Raw genomic sequence first — 25,720 nt, 5'->3', positions numbered from 1 at the left:
AAAACTTTGTTTAAAATTACTAAATCTTATCAATTTCCAGTGTTATTAAAATTTCTTTTTATTCATTCCTCTTCTCTAAACCCTCTGCCACTTGCCTAGATCAGTCCTTATAATGAAATCAGACAGGCTGGTAGCAACCCTTGACCTCTTAATAAGATCACTCTGATAGAGGATTTGGGCATGTAGAAAATTACAGTATAATTATAATAATAAAGATATTCACACATAAAGAAGTAATTAACACCAGTGGTAGTATTATAGAGTCTTGGATAGTTTTGAGGAAGAAAAAGATTTGGAGTGGATCTTAGATGATGAGGGGAACTTTAGATACAGAAGGGAGAGAAGGCTATCACAGAAAGAACCGTTTATAAAAGGCAAAGGTGATCCAAACTACATTTGAGGAGATGAAGATTTAAAGAAAAGCTAAGGCCAGATTATGAAGGGTCTTATATGCCATGCTAAGGAGGCTTTACTTAATTTTGTAGAGAGAAGGAAGGCATTGGCTTTAAATAATGGTATTATCAGAAGTTTGCATTTTAGAAAGTTTGTTATATCTGAAAGAAGTTCCAATAGTTCCCAACTTTAGGGGATACGCCTCCCCTGCAGGCACTCAGAAACACTGGGACATTATTTTTATGTTACAATGACTGAAGAATGTTACTGGCATCTAGCAGGGAAAATCCAGGCATATTTATGTCCTATACTGCACAGAGCAGTGTCCCATAATGAAGGACATCCTTCCCCAAAAGCCAGTGGGACCCCCACTGGGAAACAATGAATTGCTAATTTAGTAAATGTTTAGTAACATTTATTATTAAGGTTTTTCATAGACAGAACACTTAACAAATTCTACTCACCTACTTTTAAAAGTAACCAAGAACAAAGCGTTATTCAGTAAACATACAAAGTAGAAAAAAGAATACTGTCCAGTTGGGAGAGGTTCCATGTCAAGTAATGGCCAGGTAGCTCTTTCAGATCAATCCTCCAACAGATAGAAATCACAAACACTGGACAAAATATATCAACTACCTGAAAGTAATGGAAAGCAACCTAAAATAGATTGATACAACAGAGGAGAGAACACTTGGAATAGCATTGAGTGAATTTTCCAAATTCTATAGCTCTCTGCCTGAGGGCAGCCCCCATTCCATACATATCATGGAAGTCTATAGCTTTACTGACTTGAACCATAAGACAGAGTTTGGGGCAATGGAAGCTGCTGAAAAATGAAGAAATAATGGCAAGGAAAGAACCAGAGAAAAAGCCTAAACTCCATGTATAGACTCTTACCCAAACTCTCGTCTGGTCTCTGAAGCATGCATGCACAGGAAAGATGCCAGGTCGAGCAGCTAGGCTGAAGAACTAAACTGAGATCTGAGCTGCCACCAGCTGCAGGGAAGCAAGGGCTTGCAACAGAAATTCTGCCACGTTAGCTGCCAAATATTAAAAACTCTTTGGAGAAACATATCAGAATCCAAGGTTTCTACTGTTTGTTCACCACATCCAGGACAAAATCTAAATTACTAACATTTGAAGAAACAAGAAAATATCATCTATTCACAAAAGAAAAGACAATCAAGGAAGACAGTCACTGACATGATCTCGATATTAAAATAAGCAGAAAATGATTTAAAAGCAGCTATTATAACTATGTTTGAAATTGAAAGAGAAAATGTGCTTGTAATGAATGGATAGGAAATAGCACAGAAATATAAATTATACACTAAATGAAATTTCAAGAACCAAATAATAATTAAAAGAAAAAAGTTAATTGCGTGGGCTTAAAGGAAGAATGATTACCAGAGAGTAAGTGAACTGAAATATAGATCAAGAACTGGAATCAAATTGAAAAAGAAAAAAAAAAAATGAATAAAATCAACAAAACCTCACAAATCTGTGAGGCATCGAAAGGTCCAGCATATGTATAAAGAAGACATGGAAACAGAAAATTAGGCTGAAAAACTATCTGACAAAATAAAGCAGTCCAGAGGAAAAATGACATTATTATGCAGAGGGGGGAAATAATTTGAGTACTACTGACTTCTCATTAGAAACAACAGGGCCAAAACAATGGAATGTCTTTAAAGTGCCAAAGGGGGAAGAGGGGGGAGGGAGACTGTCAACACAGAAATATATATTCTTCAAGAAGAAAATATTCTTCAAGAAGAAAAACAAAATAAAGACATTTTTATATAAAAGAAAACTATGACAATTAATTGCCAGAAGACCTGAATTGTAAGAGATAGTAAAGTTTTTCAGGCTGAAATGATTTGTATTACTGAAGAGAAAGGAATAAAAGCATTAGAAATGACAGTGTGGTAAATATAAGAGTATTTTTTCTTAATTTATTTAAAATATATATGACTGTACAAAGCAAACTATACCATTTTATTGTGGAGTTTATAACATGTTATTTGTAAGACATGACAACTATAAAATAACAGATAGGGTAATGAGGTAAACACACCTATATGGTTACAAAGTTTTTATATTTTATGTGCAGTGGTACAATATTAACTGTAAATAGGCTTTGTAGAGTTGCATAGCTTGATATGGGTTTGGTTTACATACATGTATGCATTTCCGAAGACTCATTAATTAGTAAAGATTTATGCATTTTATTAAATGTAAATTTTACCTAAAAAGAAAAAGAAACTAAAAATTTGATCTCTAGCTAATGATATGAAAGTTGAAGTCTTTAGGAAAGAACTGTACTGATGCCTGAAACTTACTGTGACCTATATCAAAACAGTAAGACAGATTGATTGATGGATAGAGAAATGGATAAATACGTGGTAAAGAGAATGCAGTAAAATTTGAATTGTAGAATCTAGGTAGGAGGACATAGGCATTCTCTGTAAAATATTTAACTTTTATATGTTTGAAAATTTTCAGAAGAAAATGTTGAAAAAATAATATTACCAATCTATATAATCAGGTCAGGATGGAAAAGAAAAACAGGAAAAAGGAAAAAAAGTGAGATAAGGAAGGTACCAAAAAAGAGAGAGTCAAGCTAACACAGACTGAGAAAACCAAATGGTAAAGGAGAGACAGAAATGGAGAAAACCAAGGAAGGACAGGAGAAGCAGAGGGCAAGGTGCCATTCACTGGAAAACAGAAATGATAATAAATGTCATCATTACTCTGTTGTTTGAAAACTTCATATGATAGTTTTAAAGTTAATTAATCCATTTTGAAGTTAAACATTAGAATTGTTTTGTCACAAAATTCAAAATTATGTACTTGTAAAAAGTATTAAGGTATTTACTTGAGAAACTTAGACTGGTAAGTCTAAAAGTCCCTTTGACTTTCAAAAATTGTTTGATTACCTTATGGTTTGTCTTTGAAAATTCGATAGTACCTCATTCAGTTGTAATATCGACTGAGGGCCAAATCTAGAAGAAAGCTCGGATTCCACATCTCCAGAGTCTCTACTCCAATTCTCTTCCCATGAACTAGCAGATCTATCCATCACATAGTATCTCACACCAAAGCTGATGCTTTTCACTTAGAGCTATTTCCAGGGAACTTCTGACTTATCATATAAATATACTGTTCTTTATCATACCAATGTTGTGTTTTAATTATTAAATAATGGTTCATTAAGTTATACCTTATACATTTGCTCTCCATTAAGCAGTATTTTCCTCTCATTACCCAACCATGTAACATCTGTGAAGGCAGAGCCCATGCCTAGGTTTCACAAATACCTACCACAGTGCTAAGCATGTGGAAGACCCTTAATAAATATTTACTGAATGAATGAATAAAGAATGTTTGCTATTATTCACAACATCCTTTACTCAATTGATAATAAACAGAAATAATCAACATTAGGACAACAGTAAAGTTTGACTAATTACTTCAAATATAAGTTCTAATAATATTTTTTTCTTATACATGTAAATCTTAGATTTTAACATACTTTGCTATCCTAAATAGTTTAAAGGATATTGTGACTTGACTAACCCAGAAGTTTTAAAAATTAAAAGTTAAGTGATATATTTATATTATAAAAATAAGTGCCTATTTTGCATACTAACAAATCAGTACTCTTTTAAAAGTTCAAAGGAAAGAAAAGCTAGTATTGATTTCAATCAAAGTAAGATTCAAATTTTATAAAGATTAATAATCTCAGATCAGAATCAAATAAAATTCAGAACTCAGTTTGAGAGAAAAAGGAAAGGTTTTAGTGAAAATCTTTACAATAAAATAATTATGATTATAAATCTCTAGTTAAATATGTACACATTACATGGTATTTTAAAAAAGAATGGAAGTGAATAAAGTTTTTCAGGCAAATCTAATACACAAATATACCATCTTTTAGAGTATAATGTCAGTTAACATTCTTAAACAGCTGTGACGAACAATGGCTCTGCTTTGTGCAAAACATGATAAGAAAAATTAAGAAAAATTCTGCAGAATTCTTTAGTTCCTCAAGAAAATTACTAAAAAAAAAAAAAAAATAGTAAAAGAAAACAAGATTGTACACTCAAGCTTGATTGTATACAGAGGCTAGAATGACCGGCACTAATGCAACCCTCATATCTGCTAAATAAGTCCTTGGGTAGCTTTAGTTTGAAGTGAAAAGTTGAAGTCCTAGCAACTGTGCTTTTTATGCAGCCACATGGCCAATAAGGTAGATGTTGTCATAAAGGTGTCCTACAAAATCTTCACTAATATTTTGAGCAGCACGACGAGTATTTCGAATAAATTCTCGTTTTGACATTTTATTCTTCACGTGAGGGCTAGTGAGGTCAATGGAAAGTAGAATCAAAGAGTAGCACAGTACATAGACAGCATCTGGAAGGAAAAAGAAACATTTCAAGATGTGGTTCCAATATATCATGCAAAAATGTTCATAATTTCAAGAGATCAAGATTAGATTCTAACTATAGGATTACCAGATCATCCCAGTTTACTTGGGCCCTTCCCAGTTTCAGCACTGAAAGTCTTGTTTCCTGGGAAACACGCCGTCCTGTGTCAACAGGGATGGCTGATCACCCTAACTGAATACCAGTTCAGCACTTCCTTCAGTTCAAAAGAACTTTAGAATAGTTCAAGAGTTTATCATAAAAACTCACTCTAAATTTTGAAATTTCATAACTGGCTTTATTTTCATCTTGCTTTCAAATGTGATATTCCTATTCAACCCCCCATAAAATACATTTGTACTGTCAGTATATTGATCTTCCCATTAAAAAGAAGTCACATATTATTTACATATGCTTTTACAAAACCCAAATTTAATTTCAAAGCACCTTTAATGACAATAAAATATAATAATTTGGTACTAAAAAGTAAAGTGTAAATAACTCATAAGATTAAAATAATATTATTTGAGATATGTATTTTAAAGGCCTACAGAATTTACATATTAATCTCAAAAGTAAATCTTCAGGGAAAAGATTGCTAAAGCTGAGCACCATGCAACAAAAAATTTTTTTTATGTATACTTAGGGCAATAGTTAATGTTTACTATTAAAATACTAACAAGGTTCATGATACTTGCTACTACTACTTGCTACTACTATGGTGTTGATATTTCTGCAGTCTCAACAAAGCTAATTAAACATATGTCTTATAAAAGCATGTTCAACAAATTTCATATGATACGTAAATATTTTGTAATCTCTTCTCAATGAGATTAGCACAATAAAACTTTTGATATGAAAAGGTAAGCAAAGCTATATCACATGAAAAAAATGTGAGTGGCTCGGCTATATTATGCACACATACAAACAATGAATGCTAGTTTTACTAAAAACACATCTTATTAGAAAAATCCTAGATGTCACCTATGTAACATGTATATTATTAAAAGATTTACAAATGATTTCTCAAGTTTTCTCAAGACTAGTAAAAATACCAATGCTCAAACAAGAATAATTAAAAAAAAATTATATATTAAGTCTAATCTCCTAAAACAGCGTATTTACTATATATATGACAGCTATGACAAACTAAAGTAGGCAATGCTAAGTGTTTGTAATTTTTCCCTATGGTGAGAAAAATGTCTCATAAACTATTGTTTTTACCTGGAGGAGGGAATGGGAGAAGGAAGGAATTCACTACATATATTCTTACCAGGACTAAGGCCAAGTTCTCTCATTAAATCGGGGTTACAAGCACAGAATCTATGTGAAAACTTTGTTATAAGAGTTTCAAGATATTCCCCACGCTCTTCAGGGGCATGGATATGACGAAAAAATTCTCTCAGTGCATTGGGCAAGAATTGATTTCTAAAATTATGCAGTGTTACAAGGTCATCCAAGACATCTCTCCTAATAGAAAAAGAAAAAGATACGGCTTTAGTTAACTTTTCTCTATTAATCATCATTTTTTGGATAAAAATACTTTATTATTGGGTATCAGATCAACTATTCCCATAAAGTACATATAATTCTTACAATTAAATAATCTGAGTGTGATTATTTAAGGAATAAAATGATTTAAAAATATTTCATAAATAGAACAAGGTAAAACTAGCAATTCTAATTATAAAATGAAAAAATAAAATTTTCAATATTAAAAAGGGCAGCTACTTATCAAGTATCTTCTTGACTAAGTACAAATGAGCAACATCAGTCTTCATTTTCTTAAATTATGAAAATAAGGAGTCTTCATCTTCTGTGCTAATCCACATCAACAGAGGTAAAAACTGTTCATGCACGCTTTTAAAAATGTTTACATATACATGCCTGGCTGGTGAGACTCAGTGGATTGAATGTCATCCCATGGACTGAGAGCTCCCAGTACGATTCCCAGTCAGGGCACCTGCCTAGGTTGGGGTCTGATCCGTGGAAGGGAGTGTGCAGGAGGCAGCCGATAGATATTTCTTTCTCACATCAATGTTTCTATCTCTCTCTCCCTTCATCTCTCTCTAAAAAAATCAATAAAAACATATTTGAAAAAAAGAAAATGGTTTTGTTTAAAATAAATAAATAAATAAAAGATACTAATGCAAAGGGGACTTTAAGTAATATTCATATTTTTAAAAAATGTCTACATATATAATATATTGTTCTAGAATTTTATTTTACTTATTTTATTTATTTTTATTTTTTTATCATCCTCACCCAAGGACATTTTTCCATTTTTTGTTCAGGTAGAGTGGGAGGGAGAGAGAGGAAGAGAGAGAGAGAAACATCGATGTGAAAGGGACACATTGAGTGGTCGCCACCCGCACAACCAGCCAGGGCCAGGGACAAACCGCAAACGAGGTACGTGCCCTTATCGGGAACCGAACCCGGGTCTCTCCGGACTGCAGGCCGATGCTCTAACCGCTGAGCAAAACCGGCCAGGGCTCTTTTGCTTATTTTATATAGCATATTGTGAACAACTTTCTGTCTTTAAAGTTTTTTTTTCATTTATTGATTTTAGAGAAAGTGGAAGGGAGAGAAAAAGAGAGACACTGAGTTGTGGTTCCATTTATTTATGCATTCACTGGTTGATTCTTGTATGTGCCCTGACCAGAATCAAACCCACAACATTGGTGTATTGGGGAAATGATCTAACCAACTAACCTACCTGGCCAGAGCTCTATGTTTTACACATAGATCTAACTCATTCTTTTTTTTTTTTTTTAATCTTTATTGTTGAATGTATTACAGATGTTCCTCATTTTTCCCCCATTGATCCCCCTCCTCCCCACCCCCCCCCTCCACTTTTTCCCACACTATTGTCTGTGTCTACTGGTTATGCATCTAAGTTCTTTGGTTTATTTCTTCCCACCCCCCCAACCCCTTTCCCTTTGAGGTTTGTCAGTCTAGCAATGAATTAGTACTTCTTAATCCCTTCACCTTTTTCACCCATTCCTCCAACCCCCCTCCCATCTGGCAACCAACAAAATGTTCTCTGTATCTATGAGAATGTTTCTGTTCTGCCTGTTCATTTTGTCTGTAGATTCCATTGTTGATAGATATGTATTCATTGCCATTTTGTTTGTTCATATATTTTATCTTTTTCTTCAAAAAGACCCTTCATCATTTCATACAATAACGGTTTGGTGGTGATGAACTCCTTTAACTTTTTCTTGTCTGGGAAACTCTTTAAATGGCCATCGATTCTAAATGACAGCTTTGCAGGATAGAGTAATTTTGGTTGTAGGTTCTTGCTTTTCATCACTCTGAATATTTCTTGCCACTCCCTTCTGGCCTGCAAAGTTTCTTTTGAGAAATCAGCTGACAGCCTTATGGGAACTCCCTTGTAGGTAACTAGCTGCCTTTCCCTTGCTGCTTTTAAGATTCTCTCTTTGTCTTGAACCTTTTGCATTTTGATGATGATGCTGTGTCTTGGTGTGGGCCACTTGGGGTTCATCTTGTTTGGGACTCTCTGTACTTCCTGGACTTGTATGTCTTTTTTCTTCACCAAGTTAGGGAAGTTTTCTGCCATTGTTTCAAACAGGTTTTCAATTTCTTGTTCTCGCTCTTCTCCTTCTGGCACCCCCAAGATGCGAATGTTGGCACGCTTGAAGTTGTCCCAGAGGCTCCTTACACTATCCTCATTTTTTTGGATTCTTTTTTCTTTTTGCTATTCTGATTGGGCATTTTTTGCTTCCTTATATTCCAAATCGATGGTTTGCTTCTTGGATGTACCTGCTCTACTATTGAATCTGTGTAAATTATTCTTTATTTCAGTTAGTGCCTCCTTCATTTCTGACTATGCATCTTTCATTTCTGACTGGTCCTTTTTTATGCTCTTGAGGCCCTCCCTAAGTTCACTGAGGTTCTCACTAAGTTCATTGGGCATCCTTATAAGCAGTATTTTGAACTCAGCATCTGTTAGGTTGCTTATTTCCATTTCGCTTAGTTCTCCTCCTGGGGTTTTGTTCTGTTCTTTCATTTGGGACCTGTTTCTTTGTCTCCTCATTTTGGCTGCCTCCCTGTGTTTGTTTCTGTGTATTACTTAACGAGCTAGTATGGGGCTAGCTGAGACCAGATGCTGCTTGTTTGAAAGAATTTAGGAAAACCTGAAGCAGGATCCAAGTCAGACCAATCCTATGGTTAAGCAAGTGGCAACAGCTTGGGTGGGCCTGAAAGTTGGGTGGGGTGGAGCCTCAGGGAATCACCAGGGTGGGGCTACCAGTGTGAGCCAGGTTGCTGGAGTCCCAGATATGGCTTCTGTCTGCCGCCCCGGGGAAGGGCTCACCAAAGGAACAAAGGCCTCTGACAGCTCGTTTGTCCTGGACAAAGCCCCCTCTCCAGCCCTCACTCCAGTGCCAAACAGCTCAGTTCTTCCCTGTATATCTCTGGTGCCCCTCGAGCTGCCTCCCCTGCAAGCTTAGAGGGAGAGAGTCTGATAAGTCCGTGCGCGGGCCCTTTAAGGAGCTGCCTGGGGCTCCAGCCGCGTCAGCCTCCCTGAGCCTCAGTTCCCGCTGGTTTTTCCAGCCAGAAGTTATGGGGGCTTCTCTTCCTGGCACTGGAACCCTGAGCAGGACACCTGGTGTGGGATGGGGACCCCTCAGTCCTCCGGGAGGACCTTCCCTGCCGAGGTGTCCTCCTGATTTTTATCCGCCACACGTGGGTGTGGGACCAGCCCATCGTGCCTCCGCCCCTTGTACCTCTGCCCCTCCTACCAGTTTGGATGTGGCTGCTGCTTTAATTCCATAGTTGTAGGACTTCCATTCATCTTGATTTCAGGCGGTTTTGAATGATGGTTGTTCTGTAGTTTAGTTGTAACTTTGATGTGGTTGTGGGAGGACGCGATACCGCATTTACCTATGCCACCATCTTGACCGGATGTCCTAACTCATTCTTTTTAATGGCTCCACAGTATCCCATCTTAAGAATGTAACAATTCTAATGATATACATTTAGGTTATTTACAATTACATAAATATTTGTGCACATATATGTATATATATATAATTATTTCTTTTATTAGTAGCATTCTAATGGTTAATCTTTGTTATCAATGCTTCAATACTTACTGATTTAAACCATGGTTATATGATCATAATCTTTAATATCTACCAGTTGCTATGGCAGTGCAAAAAAGGCCACTGCTTATTTTTGTAAATAAGTTTTATCAGAACACAGGTACACTCATTTGTTTGTTCACTGTGTATGCCTACTTTCATGACATCATGGCAGAGTTATAAGTAGCTGTGACAGAGATCATATGGTCTGTAAAACCTAAACTATTTAAAAAAGATCAGGCTCTTTAGAGAAAAACTGCTGATCTATAGGTACCTCACATTTAAAGATGAAGATTAATGACACAGCTCGGCCAGTATGGCTCAGTGGTTGATCATTGATTCATGCACCAAGAGATCACCAGTTTGATTCCTGGTGAGGGCACATGCCCAGGTTGTGGGCCAAATCCCCAGTGGGGGACGTGCAGGAGGTGGCCAATCGATGTTCTCTCTCATCAATGTTTCTATCTCTCTCCCTCTCCCTTCCTCTCTCTCTAAAATCAATAAAGAAAAAAAATTGGAAAAAAAAAGTTAATGACAATTTCTTTATGTGAAATTTCATTCAGTGACCAGTATGCTGGACTGTAAACTCCTCAAACACAGGAATTATGTTTTAATTAACTGCATAACTCTACTCTTTAGCAAAGTTCCCAGAATATAATGAATGCAGTTTGTTATTGTGAAATCCTGAAAAATAAAAAGCACTGAAAATTACAATAAAAAAGTGAAAACATTTTGAGCCATCATTAGATTAGTATGAAACCTATAATTAAAAAAATGGTAGTTCAGTGATGTCACATCAAAATGTCATCCCAGTATTTTTTATGGTCCACTAATAACCATAATTAAAGAGTACAAATGAATAAGTACCAAATCAGAACAACTATGATGCATCATTTCTATCTTTACAAAACATATTATTAAATGACACATTTTCAAAGTTGTTCAAGACACTTCTATGTAGTATTGATATGAAAAAAAACACATATTTCATATCACTAGGATTTATGAGTCTATGATTACGATTTATCTATTTGATTTTTTATATGGGCAATTTTAGAATTCAGAACTTTTAGTTACCCAAACACTTAGGTTTTATGGCTAGTTATTAAAAAAAAAAAAAAAAAAGACTGTAGCTTCTCAAAAATACTTGGTTTTGGTTTGCTATTACATAGCTGTTGGGTTTCCATTTTGGGTTTTGTGTGGATTTTTTTTTTTTTTTTTTTTACTTTTAATTTCCTTATTGCCAAGTTACAGCTCTCAAGGAAATGACTTGGAAAATACAGGAGTCTTTTCCCTGTCTTTACTCAATTTTGCAACTGGATAACTGCTACATAGTATAGTTTTTAAAGTAAAATAACTCATAAAAAACATTATTGAACTCATTTCTAATGAAAAATTTTTTTTTTTTTTTTTTTTTTTTACCTTTCATCAAGATAGATTCTCAGTTTTTTCCAATTTAGTGTTCTTGTGCAGAAGATAAACTTTGCTATTTCCTTTGGTGAGTCGTCTAGGATACCCTTGGACATAAAGTAGTTCACTCCCTAAGGCAGAAAGATAAATCTCATAAATAAAATCAGTCTTTATTTACAAATTTAACAATTAGGCAACAGCAGAACAATAGCTATAAATTCTTTCTAGCATTAATAGACTTTTTATAGCTTTAACATGCAAAATACAAGCTAGAACTTGAACTGAAACTATTATTTATGGCTGACAGTTTACATGCAATGAAAAGTAGGAAATTCAAAGTTAAGACTCCTAAAGAAATTCTAATTCAATTTTCTGGTTCATGTCAGTTAAAATTAACTATACCAAAAATACAACCTAAACTGGAGGGGGGGGGGGGGAGTGGAAGAGGGGAAGAAGAAACTACTATATAGATTTCAAAATAAGCCTTATCATAAACACTTCCGCTGTCTAACAACAAAGCACAATTTCTTAAAGCTCAGATGCACATTCTGATACACTTTTGAAAGAAATAGGTTCTTGAGAAGAAAAGATTCTCCAAATGAAAGACTAACAACTTTATTCTTAAAAGAAAAAAAAATTAAAATATTTAACTTAAAGCAAAGTGGCCACAATTCTAGGCCAGTTTTGAGTTGTACACACTTTGGCTTTAAGCATTGCTATATTCTACAGCAATTTATCCCCAATACACACTGAGGAAAAACATAAAACCAAACAATTTATGTTTTTCATAGGATTTATCTTTGAATTTCCTTTTCTCTGCATGCAAAGTTTTCCAGAGACGCATTACCCATAAGTTTGTACCTACTTTAGATTTAAAGCAACAACAACAAAACACCAACAAAAAGATCAAACGTTAAAACCAATCAATGTTTTCTCATGTATATGGAGGTCACATTCAAATTATTGCCTTATGTGGATTTGAATGTGCAGTTATTGAAATAAAAGGCAGGTGTCTTTATTTCAACTCACAGTTATCCAGATACTTGCATTACCATGAATGCTTATGTCTGGATAACAGCAAACTGTACACTGTTAATTGGTAGAGAAAATGACATATTATATACACCCAACATATTGTTTTCACACAAATTTCTTCAGCATTTCTTCCCTTTATGAAAACTTACATAGTGATCAGAAATATAAGACACATTAAGAATTTGAAAAGTTGTAAGATTTTTGTAAAAGACTCTTAAAACTATCTCATAAAATTTTTATATTCAAAAACTTCAAAGTAATTTGATTAAAAGTATCTGTAAATTATAATTCAAAGATAAGGTTTTTATATAAAACTAATTGTATGAGCCATCAGATAACACCCTAATGAGAATTTTAATAGTACAAAAGCAATTCTAAAGCACTGATTTACAAAATGTATATAAAGGACAGAATGTGATATGACGAAACTTTCTTGTCAACTTGGTTGTAAGCCATATTTCAGACTGCATCCTGGATACAAGGCTGAAGAATGATCAAGATGAAAAGCCAAAGAATTTGCTCTGAATGTGGCTTTCAGCAATTGTCTGAGGGGGCAGGACTAGAGAAATAGTAATTCTTGTTCCATCCTTTCCTCCATTAGTTTGAATAATCGAGAGTTGACTGTATATTTAATTGATCCACTCAGCAAAAATTGTCAGGTTTTTAAATAAAATTTCTGCATTTAAAAGAATAACAATATATCAGAAGTGCTTAATTTTAACCCAAGTGATTCAAAGAAAAGACGTGCCAATTAAATATTTTAATAAGTTCTTTATTCATACCTACGTGTAAATCAGTATTTAAGACATGTCCAAATAATTCTAATCTACTTTTTAAAAATTATATAAAATATAAAAAACACTAATAGTATTCATTAAATAGTATATAATTTTCTAGTTACGTAATATATACCACTTTAATATCATTTGATGTTCCTTAGTTATAAATTAACATTGGTATCTGCCTCATGTAAGTATTATAAAATATACTGTTGGTCATTTCTTTTTTTATGGATTGCATGTTTTGAGACTTTAATATCTAACCTAACTTGTTTAGGCTTGAACATGTGGAAAAGCAATAGAAATGCAAAGGAAATCTATTATAGAAACAGGAAAAAATAAAACAAAACTCATATGCTACCAAACCAGGGGATAAGCAAAAGTGAAAGAAAAGGATAACTGATGTTTCTGGCTTAGATGCAGAGAAAAATGACTGACAGAAAAAAATAAATAAATAACTGACAGTAAAAAATCTACAGGTTATAGAGGGCATTGATTTGAAAGAAACAGGGATGCATTTGGTCTTAGAAATGTTGATAGATACAACTAGAAAGACACAGTAGGCAGTTGGCAATGTAATAAGATATAAAGAAAAAAACGAAGGCTAAAGGTACAGATTAGGGATCTTGAATAAGAAGATTCAGTAAGAGAGCAGATAATGAAGAGGACAGGGGTATAATGCCTCATAGGCTACGAGACTTTGAAATGAAAAGTATCAATGCAGTGACACACAATCGCTAAAGAAGTATAATTTTCACAAGAAGAACCAAATTTTGGCTCCTTCACTTAATGACTATGTTAAAATAAACAATGTACCCACTCTCTGTGAGCTTTGGTTTCCTCATCAGTAAAGATTAAAAGGCTATTGTGAGGATATAAAAGTGCCTAGCATAAAACATGGCTAGTTTCCTTATCTTTTAGATAGCTCAAGGAAACAAAAATGGAAAAAGAGGGCACAGGATTTGGTGACTGAGAGAAAAAAAAGTAGTGACTTTCAAGAGGTCTCTTTCCAAGGAGTAACGGGGACTCTCCAGTTCAAGTAGAAAGCTAAGTAAGGAGCACAAGGTAAGGAAACAGTAGACCACTCACTTGAAAAATGCATTAGTACCAAGGAGGAAAAATATGGCCAAATTTACCTAGGGCAAAAGTTAAAATGACTTTTCCCCCCAGATAATTTTGATGTGTGCATGTCAGAAAACAAAAGAAAGACGTTCATGGAGAGAGGAAAAGACTGCAGTTCAGGAAAAGAGGAGATAATGGGAGCAGCAAGGTAGAGAAATGGGGATCAGGAGGAAGGACTAAAAATACATGTGAGTTCATTGTGTTTCCTAAGCCTAGCAGACAGGATAGCACTGCTGATCCAGAGACAAGGGTATTAAGAAAGGGATACAAGTAGAAAGCAGAGCGCATGTTGGTTTTCTCCTTAGGGAGGACAAATGATCTGGAGAGAGTTGGAAAAGAGACCTGCTTAGGATTCTGAAGCAAAATGGTAAAGAGCTCTATCAACAACGGTGCAGGGTATAAGAAATCTTCGAGGAATAAACAAAAGAAGAGCCAAACAGCAATGAGAACCCAGGTAAAATTAATTCATCCCATCTCATGTTAAGCTTTTCTTTAATAGAACATATGTTTTCAGCAAATCAATAAAAAATATCAAGAAATTTTGTGAAGCAGTTTCCATCGAATATCCTACTAAAATTTGCTATGCAAATGATAGCACCAAGACTTACAAAATCAAATTAGGGTGGTGAGCTGTTTTGACGTATTTTGTTTAGGTGGCAAAAACAAATAATTCAAGAAAACATAAACAAGCTGTTTAAACCACTATTAAGAAGTAATTTAGAGTTCTGGACAGTGGCTCAGGACTTAAAGAGTGTTATCCCATACACAGAGAGGTTGTGGGTTAGATTCCCGGGTCAGGGCACACACCTCGGCTGCAGGTTCAATCCCTGGTCAAGGTACGTACAGGAGGCAACTGATCAATGTTTTTCACATCGACTCTTCTGTCTCTCTCTCTCTCTCTCCTTTCCTCTCTCTCTCTCTCAAATCAATAAAAACATCCTCTGGTGAGGATTTAAAAAAAAAAAATTAGGATGAAGAAGAGATGTGTTGGAGCTTAGTCATCTATATAATGCATCTCTCCATTTACTTATTATTGCGAGAATGGCTCTTTCCACATAAGGATTCATGTATTAAGATATAGCTATGTTTTTTTCTTCTATTATATAAAAACTCGTGTTTTCTCTTGTCTTTTAATAAAGCCTATTTTTAAAAAAAAAAATCAAATCACTACCCACAGTGTGCTTCAAAAGCAAAATTTACCACATATAGGTCCAGAACCAGAAAATATATATTTGGGAATAGAGTGAATTTTAGAAAACTAGGCATGCAAAGCCAAATAAAAAAGTACCGACTTTTGCTGTGAACTTAAAACAACTCTAAAAATAAAAGTCTTAATTTAAAAAAAGTACTGACTGTTGGTACTCAAAATACTGGCTATTGGCACAAGCACCTGGCAGAAACATTGTGTAATAGTTGGTCAATAAAGGAAAGCACTAAGGAAACAAAACTGTGGCATGCCAAGTAGTACCCTTAATTTGTCCTCCTAAAAACAGCTTAGGATCTACAATTAGATTTAGCTAGTTTGGTTCAAACTTGTCATTGTACACAATGTAAAAAGCCAGTACTGGGGCTACTACTTTCAGGCAATAAACCTGTCCTTGGATCTCTGTATAACAGAAAGCAAAGTAAACAGTGTATTTAATTTTATTTCCTTTTCTTCTTCTTTTTTTAATTTGAAGACTTTTTAAATAATCCTAAAATTTTAACAATAAATATTTATAAAACAAAGTACTTCAATCTCGATTTCTAATTTTTCTTTCAATATGACACTAATATAGTAATATTTAAGTATACATTTTAACCATGGTGAAGTGAAAAATTGAAATGTAATATTTTCACATCAAAAGTAATTATGTAAAAATTAGGTGATACAATATACATTATGAAAACTTTTATTTTCTTAATTATTTCTAAAAAGTAATTAGCACATCAGAGGACAGCCCACTACAGGTCAAATAGGAGTATTACCATTGTCTTGTTTGAAAATAACAGCATCAATGATTAAGATGACTGCTGACACTATTTCTTTCTTTTTTTTTAATAGTGCTTTCAGAATTGCTAAGGAAAATGTTAAATCTACTCATTTTTATTCAGTCCAGCAGTTCTCATTCTCTCTATTTTATCATATAACATGTGCTCTATCATTAAGGAAAAAAAAAAAAAACCCACATAGAACTTGAATAGGTAAAATTCACCTATGGACATGTATTCTACAAATAAATATCAAAACCATGCTTTTTTAGCTGAAGTAAAATAAATGCAGAATATTTAAAAATGGGCAAGTTTAAGACTTAGATAACTGTTTTTTTACCCTGTCATTTCATTTCATTCTACCCACTTATTCTGCCTTATTATCTCCCTTCTGTAAGTTCCCATGCCACCCTCTGACGTGTAACACTGGCCTTAGCACTTTACTTCAGAAATGTCACGCATGCTTTTACTCATGGTAATTTAAGCTGCTCATACATATAATAATTGTTATTCGCAATCCACTCACTAGACTTAAAGATAATCGTAAAAACTATGCCCTGGATTTTAAAGTTGTTCTATGTAGAAAGGTAGCTTTATAAGAGTAATGTTTTCCTCTTATTGAGGTACCCATAATTAGGCTTCTCACTGCAAGGCTCTGCATGACTTGTAACTCAGAGGAAAGGAGGCAATGAAAATTGGCAAATAAGGGTAAAGATAATGTTGATGTTAGGCTGAAAGCTGAGCTGCAGATTAAGCTCTGTCTCCACAGAAGAACAGCGAGCACACACTGTCCACACTCATGTGAGAGAAGTGACAGTTGTGACGAGGAGAGAGAGTGCCAATACCCTGTAGCCAATTCCCTCCCAGTTACTGAAGTTGGTCAGAACATCAAATTTTATCTGGAGTATAATGAAGAGTCATACTGTTCAGTTTTGAGTATGGACTATGAAATGAAATCAGTTTATTTATTTATTTTGTTTAAATTAACAAGGATTTCAGCTTGTAAGAACAATTTATGAATGACTTTTTAATGCATTAGAGTGCACAATGCTCATGAATTGCTAAGAACAGTCACATCTGTACCCTAAATTATTCATAGCCAGAAGAAATCAACAGGAAATCTCACATAAAGGAACATGAGTTCAAAGAAAATTAAAAGAAAAATGGAAAATCGTCTCTAATGGAGTCCAGGGAAAATGGAAGAGAGGTAGACAGATCTTTCTAAATCTTTTCCATAGGAGAGAAAGCAATGGCATTAGACAAAATAATATGAACCTCAGGATCTAAGGTTTTAGATAACAATAAAAAGTCCATATTAATTAGTTCTAATAGTCTCAGACAAAAAAAGAGCCACATCTGTGAGTTCTAATAGTCCCCCAAAGAGTCACACCCATGACTGGGATAGAGCAACAAGATGATAAATATGAAGGTACTTCCTACTGATAAATTACTACTAAAAATTAAATACAGCAAGCATTATTGTAACTATTATTGACAAAGTTGCTGGCAGCTTCTTGAAAAAGTCCTTTCTATCTCTAATATGCCTGATAATTAGAAAAAGAAAGCATTTAATAAAAATATGGAGATAAAGCTCTGTTAGGTTAAGCTATGATTAATAATAGTTCAAACTAATGAGAAAGTGACACATTTGAACACCAATGTTAGCTCATTTAAAAAAATCAAACACAAAAACTGCATTTTCAATATGTGTGTATATTTAAATGACTAACTCTAGTTAGTTTTATCATATTACCCACATTCTAAGATGTACATTCATAGATAAACAGCTCTTAAACAATTTTAAAATAGCATTAACACCCTCCTCCCCAACAGCTTAATGGTAGAGAAGCAGAGAAGCAAGTGGGATTTAAATGGTAGTTTCACTGGCAGCACGTGTGTATATTTATGCATGTAATTAAAGTATCTGTCCATCCTACCACCATTTCAGGCAAAACACATGTTTAATTTGAACATAATTTTGGACCCCTACTTACTGCTTAAAATGTCCTCAAAGAGAATAAACTAAGTAGCACCACTGAAACAAAAAATTACTGTATATGCAAAAGATTGCTCATCACATACCAGGAAATGAATGAAAGGCAGAGTATCACCATCGAACGCTGGGAGACATTGGTGTGATCAATACATACTTCATTAAGGACCATCATCAATATCAAATATTTCTCTACTAGATTTCAAAAGTTCCAAAAGAGGAAAAACCCCCAAAGCCCAGAGCAGTGCCTGCCTCTTGGTCGTATAAGTTATAGTTGTACCTGTAGTATAAATTTAAAACTACATTTTGGTGAGGACTTAGAAGTACTAAGCTCTTAGAAGCACTAAATATACATTATTTCATTAAATCTTCACACCACCACAATAATATAGGGACTATTATTTCCCCATTTTACAGATGGTGAAACTAAAGCACAGAAAGTTTAAATAATTTTCTCGAAGTGAAAGTTATATAACTAGTAAGTGGAGAGATACTTAATAAATATTTGTTGAATGAACACCTGAGTTTACTCTACAAAGATTCTGCTGACTTTCAAGAGAAGCAGTAAACTTTTAAGGGTTATATAATTAAACTAAGGGGGGGAAATGACAAAAAAACTATTAAATTGGACCAAAACTCTGGTACGCTATGGAATGACTCAAATTATAAACTCTCAAAGTTCAGCATCACCAGTCCAAACAATAAAAACAAACATTTATTTTGACGATACAGTTCACTGCTAATGGCCAAAACTGATTCACAAAGATCTTAAGACTTTGGTTATACAGAAGGCATCTCTAAACTTTATAATATCATAGAGGAAATTTATATAATCTTGTATTTAGGTGTATACTACAATTAGTTGGTTAAAACTTGCTTTTAATGTAGTGTTTCCTTTATACCCCCATGTTTCAAAAGCTACAATTAAATTGATGGATGCTGTATAATTGGTTACATCCAAGACATGAGAAAATAATTTTCTTTTAGATTTCTGATAAAACACTATTTTGAAGTGATCTACTATGATATTAGTAGTAGTAATCGCTAAATTCAGGAAAGATGTAGAAGAGACAACAACCTGGGACACTGAAGCTGAGCAGGTAAATCTAGAAAAGGATGTTGTTTCATTGAAACTGTGGTCACATGAGACAATAAAGAGTACTTCAGAGGGTCAAGGTGGTTAGATAGGGTAGAAAAGGAAATAAAAGGCAAACAAAGTTTTCTGTGAAATGTACTTAAAATATTAATACAATACTGCAAAGTATCTAGGTACATTTATCTAAATCAGTAACAAAATTCAAACGTAAAAATTTTTGCTCACTTTAGCATTTCCCAATTTAAAACTTGTAGTATGGGTGTTATGGTGCTAAAGTATTCTAATTAAAATATTCTAATTTGGTTCTTTCCTCTCATTCAAAGTCGTAGATCAATACATTGTCCACTAATGTCAGTTTACTTTTACCCACACAGTTCACACTACACGAGACAACAAGTTAGTATCTCCCATAGCATATTGAGGAAAACAAAAGCAAAATCCATCAGGTGGTTTGACTGGAGAACACTCTAGGCCTGAATCTCTTTGTCTCTTTAGACAAAGGCTAGAAAACAGCCTGGGAAATCTGACTCTCTTTGAAGCTTATAAAGAGATGAGTCTACAAACATTCTTTGGTAGACTAATTCTAAACCACATGCTAGAATGCCTCTTGGGAGACAAGAGAGAGAGAGGGTGGCTATGATATAGTATGGTCAGAGCAGAATGTAGAATAAAGTTAAACAAAGAATAAAATAAATCTTTATCTTAATAGGCACAGGAGAAAGTTGCCTTCTTAACCATAAAATCAACACATGATGGATCACATTAAAAAGAGGTAGCCCTGGCCAGGTAGCTCAGTTGATTAGAGCATCGTCCTGATGTGCCAAGGTTGCTGGTTTGATCCCTAGTCAGGGCACATAGGAGAATCAACTAATGAATGCATCAATAAGTGGAACAACAAATTGATGTCTGTCTGTCTGTCTGTCTCTCTCTTTCTGTAAAAAATCAATCAGTAAAAAAGTATATAGGTACACACATACATACCCATTCACACATATCATACTGCCTTGAAAAAGTGAATGACTTCCAATTTAGTGTGACGTGACTAGCTGTAACCTGATTAATGTATTAACTTATCTAGACAGAGGATAATATTTAGTGTCTGAGAGGCATAGTTTTCCACTTGGATGCTAATGCTGATTGAGGGTAAAGGACTTTGCCAATGAACTTGAGTATTTTGGTTATTTTGGGTAAACAATTCTTAGAGAGGAAAAGCGATGTTTGGTGAGGGATCCATTTCATTGTCAACTAGATTCTTTTGCTCTGATTAAATTCTCATCAGCAAATCTGGGGATAAGATTAATTTGCTGATGAAAAATAACAATGTTTATTTTTATAAAAATGTGTTTGTGATTACATATCAGACTCCTGTAAGTTGGATATTAGCAGTAATAGTGATGAAGATGATAATTATGCTGCATTAGGATATTTTTTACTGCAAACAACAGGAACCTCAATTCAAAAAAAGTAAAGGAATTTATTAACTAGCATAACAAATTCCAAACTAATACAGTTCCAGGGTGGTTAGACTCACACATGTATTATTCACCCAATTCTCTCCTTCTAATGGGCAATTCTCAATATATTTTTAATACTGTCATGGCTGCTGGTGTTCTTGTCATTACATCCTCATACACCAATGTCCAGAATTGTACATGTACATGAGTATGTACATGCATGTGCACAAACACATGTGCGCGCGCGCGCACACACACACACACACAGTGTTACTTCTATCTCTTTTTAAAATCTAAAAAAATATTTCTCCATACAATCTCAAAGCTCACAGGTCAGAACAGGTCAGAACTGGATTAAATGGATGTCATGGAAGCTAAGGGGAATAGAATTAACACGATCAGCTTGGAATAATCTATATTTGACTCTTGACGCTGTGACTGGAATCAGCCTCTCAGCTGCTTTATAGTGAGGACTCTACAGGAGTCTAAGTGATGGAATTTAACTGCTGCCTATATAGGCTTCTGTGATTTTTTTAGAAATTACTTTTACCATAGGATATAGTGGTATCAGAAGGAACTCAAAGACATCTCCTGAGTTCCACCTTTTGTTTTCCCCCACTGTGTGCCAGTAACTATTTCCTTCTGTAGTTAGGCTTCATCACTTCAACCACAGCATAATTACCTAACCTCACAGCCTTTTTGTTTGGTTTTGTTTTGGCCTATTTTTTCAGTGGCACAAGGACCTAGTATGGCCAGGAGGTAGTCTCAGCAACCAATTTGAATTTGTGGCCTGTGGTGCCAATATTTTCCCCCTTGGGTACTAAGGCCTCTAAACCAGCAGAGCCTAGAAATAAGGGAAGCAGAATTACAAGTTTTCCAAGTGGCTCACTAGTAAAAAATAGTGCTGCAGATGCCTGGATGCCTGCCCAAAGGCCATTTCGTTCTTTTCATTGCTTCTAGCATCTCAGTCACAGTTACTAAATCATGTTAAGTTTAGTCAATCATGTAATCCTTTCTATTCTGTTCTCCCTTGGTCTAGGGGTGTTCATTTGATTCAATTCTGTTCATAAGAAATGAGCATAAGTATACTGGAGGCTCCTGAAAAAAGACTTTTTTTCTCCCTAAGAAGCATAAGAAATTTGAGGACAGAGTTTCTTTGACTGCCTTCTTTGTGCTGAGGGCACTCTCACATGAGAACGAGATACTCTGAGCAGTGGTAGCCATCTTGTTGTCAAGAAAGGGCAAACGTCCAATGCTGAGGGTCCATGAAGAGATCACTGTACAACTGAATTAACTCTGGGATACCCACCTCTGGGTGTCATTTGAAGTAAATAATGTATATGGTTTAAGCCATTATTAGTTAGGTTCTCTGCTCCTTCAAGTTCCAAACACCCTAACTGATACATAAAGGGAAAAGTGGGTACTGCAGGTAGCACACTGTAAAATGTGGTACCAGCCGAGTGGAGCAGCAAAGTGAAGGGCACTGGGGATGAATTATTCCTAGATATATTTCAGTGTATAACATAAGCTAAAAATTTAGGAATTTTCATTCACCTCTCTTTCTGTATGCTCAGGCATTGTTCAAAGTATATCTTCACCTTACTGCTAAAGAATACATTTGGGAAATGCTTATCTATAAATTCTGATGATACCAATCAGGGTTTCCTATCTCTAGCAATAAAAATAAAAGTTATTTTTCATCACTTTTGCTATGCTATGAGGTAACAGTAATGAACATTTTGCTGCTGCATATTGGAGCAAAAAAAAATAAGCAAGATTTCATTTGTGAGACATTATTTATAAGGAATTCATTAAAATTACTTCATAAGAATTGAGTATAAACACCTGTGTTTCTTTCTACAATGGAGAACTCCTACAAATTTCCTGTTCATATTTTAGCTGATACAATAACAAAAAGAATACATTATCTTAAAAGTAATTTGCTTAAGCATTTCCATCTAAAACACATGCACAGGCCCAGCCGGTGTTGGCTCAGTGGATTGAGCATCGTCCCACGGACTGAGAGGTCCTGGTTTGATTCCCGGTCACGGCACATGCCCAGGTTGTGGGCTCGATCCACAATGGGGTGCTTCCAGGAGGCAGCCAACTGATGTCTCTCTCTCTCACTTTGATATTTTGTCTCTCTCAAAATCAACAAAAGGCATATTTAAAACAGATGCATAGGTCAAATTTAAAATATTTCTCATAACAGATTCTATCCCAGATAGTCTAATAAAATGCATAAAACTGTATGCATGTGGGTCTTTTTGTATGAACACAGGAAACATATGCTTATATAGTTAAAAATAAAGACTTCTTTTACCTGACCACAATGAGGATATTATGTTTAAAAACTTTAGAAAAATATATTCACACACACAAAAATAAACTTATAATAAAGTAAAAAACAACAACAACAACAAAAAAACATGTTCACCATCCATTTCTCAGACTCTAAATTTTAAAATAACTAGGTCAAGGAAATGTTCACGACTAAATGGAGCACAAGAATACCTTACTGGATGATAAGTAGAATTACTTTATTACCATAGTGCTGGTGGAATAAAATCAACACACGTTAACTTGTACATGCAGGGGAAATACAGCCTAATATAAACAGATGGTTTGTAGCACATTCCTTTACTAGAATGTGGTCACCTGCCACACAGTACACAAGCTCATGCACAAGAGCAAGACTACATACAGCTGAGACCACACTGGCATGCATAGAACAACAGCGTGCTAGATAAATCGTACCACAAACTGTGCAGATCTTCTCCCCCACCCCATGAGCCACTGCCAGCAGCTGCTGTGGAGTTTGGTTACCCATATCCGTGACATGAACGATGTCCTTTGGAGAATCTTGTTCCCTGTGGCTGTAAGTATTCTTATTTTGATAATATTTTAATGATGTTTGCTATCAAATGTTAAGTAGAGAACTAGAAATTATGGAAAAGTAGACTTTTTTTTGTTTGTTTTTTACAATACTGAACAATTATATACAGTTTACCTTGGGCACTTACAATAAACACTACTTACATTTAAACATAGCATCAAAATTAATTTATTTCTTGGGCTTAAACTAAGCCAAAATAACACATCTGATGACAGTGCTCCAGTGAGGAGAAAAAAAAAAAAATCAACCTCCAAAAAGTACTTACTAATTTCTAGCACTCAGAAAATGTGGCAAGAGTCATTCTAAGACTTGGCTAAAGTATGACTCATACAGAGAAGTTCTACATAAAAACATCATTAGGCTATCTCTTTCAATTACATAATTTCAATTGTGAAGGCCTGACTTGGATAAATAAGCAAATTCACATTGATTATTTATATTAGTCAATGAAAGAAAGTATGGAATATAGCCATTAAAATACTTCCCCTCATTTTACTGCACCTATAAGTCTATTTCAATATCCTTCTTTGCCTATTTATACCCTAAGTACCTTCTGGTAAAGGCAGAATTCTATTTTGCTGTTAGGCAACACCTGCTGGGTTACTGAAGTTCATAAAAGCACAGAATTGAATTCTGGAAACACAGGTCACTTGGAGGTTCAGCTCTATGCCTCCCAGCAGCACTATGTGCCCCTTTCGAAACAGGGAGTTCAGTAATTCCGGAATGCTCCAGGATAGCTTTAAATCAGGCCAAGGAGTAAAGAAAAAGAAAATACAGCCAACTCTCAATAATAATGGGAGGTAGGATGGAGAAGTAATTCTGAAGGTCTAAAAATATTACTTAATAACTTTAATCCCTCTCTTAGCAAACATTTGACTTAAAAATCTTTAAATTTCTGTCAGATAAAAAGAGGACTTCAATTTTACCTCTTTTCTCTGCCCCCTCCCTCTCAATACTCTAGAGGAGGTATAATAAGAGCTCTCTAGTCTGACATATGTAGCTGTAAAGATGGAAATACATTTTGACATTGAGTTTTTCCAATTTAGATATTTAAAAATATCCATCACATTCTAGTATATGAGGACCTATCTACATTTTCATCTTTGCTTAAAAAAAATGACTTTATAATTTGTTTAAAAAATTGGTTCTCCTATAGCAAGGAATAACTACTTACCATAATCAATATCAACATTTACATCCAACTAACTTTTCTGACTTTTGTAAATCTACAACTCAGTACTTACCACATTACATTTTCCTTAGAATGTAACATTTGCAAGTGATATGAATTGAAGATGACAGTTTTACTCAACCTCAGCATAATTCATGACAGGAGCCAGTAAGCCTTGATAAACTAAGCATAAGACTGGGCTTGTAATAGTCTCCTTTCCTGATTCTTATGGATCTAGAGTAAAATACTGTATTATTCTGCTTCAGTTCTTTTCCAGTAATCATCATTCAATTATCTCAAGAGGCTGATGCGAAATATATCTTATTATAAAGTTCATCATATGAACTGTTTTAATTAGCATCAGGTAAGGCCTAATTCTAATAAACAAAAATAATGAAATCCTGAAACCATGCCATTTTTCAAAACATAAGTGTAGTTAATTAAATCTCTTTTACAGAGCAGGTATGTCACAGCGCAAGATCAAAGAGATTACATGCTTACTGTTGCTATATATTTAGATAGAGGAGAACTTCAATTTCATTTTTCAAAAAGTGTATTTTATGATAAAGGCATCAGAAAAAATTTACAAGAAAGTGACAAGTTACAAGTTGTACTGGTTTCAGAAGTATAATTTGAACTTCAACCTTTATCTTATTATAAATCATCCTACTGCCCAGCCAGTGTGGCTCAGTGGCGCACGCGCGCAACACACACACACACACACACACACATACACACTTTGTTATATTTGTTGTATTTGTGGGGCTAAGACTTAACTGATAATGTGTATGCATTAGCACATCTTTGTAGAGGTGTTATATTTTATTTTTCATTCATGTACAAAAAAAATTAACAAAGAAAGAAATAATAT

At 34.6% G+C, this 25,720-nt stretch overlaps 1 protein-coding gene across 3 annotated transcripts in view; it reads right to left on the bottom strand.

Moving 5' to 3' along the window:
* Positions 1–2,361: 2,361 nt before the first annotated feature.
* FBXO8 (F-box protein 8) overlaps positions 2,362–25,720 on the bottom strand; it is a 46,435-nt gene continuing 23,076 nt past the window's right edge. For 2 of the 3 annotated variants that reach the window (XM_036241214.1, XM_036241212.1), the window contains 3 exons: positions 11,345–11,463; positions 6,091–6,287; positions 4,237–4,806 (listed from right to left, as the gene is read on the bottom strand). In XM_036241214.1, the coding sequence (XP_036097107.1) occupies positions 4,619–4,806; positions 6,091–6,287; positions 11,345–11,463 (504 nt within the window). In that variant the 3' untranslated portion in view covers positions 4,237–4,618. Of the gene's footprint in view, positions 4,807–6,090; positions 6,288–11,344; positions 11,464–25,720 lie in introns of all 3 variants that reach the window. The other variant, XM_036241213.1, reaches the window with a different exon arrangement.

This window comes from Molossus molossus, unplaced genomic scaffold (assembly GCF_014108415.1).
Source record: "Molossus molossus isolate mMolMol1 unplaced genomic scaffold, mMolMol1.p scaffold_m16_p_4, whole genome shotgun sequence".
In the NCBI taxonomy this organism is placed as follows: domain Eukaryota; kingdom Metazoa; phylum Chordata; class Mammalia; order Chiroptera; family Molossidae; genus Molossus; species Molossus molossus.
Note: the sequence above shows the minus strand (reverse complement) of the source record. Positions and strands in the feature narration are given on the sequence as shown.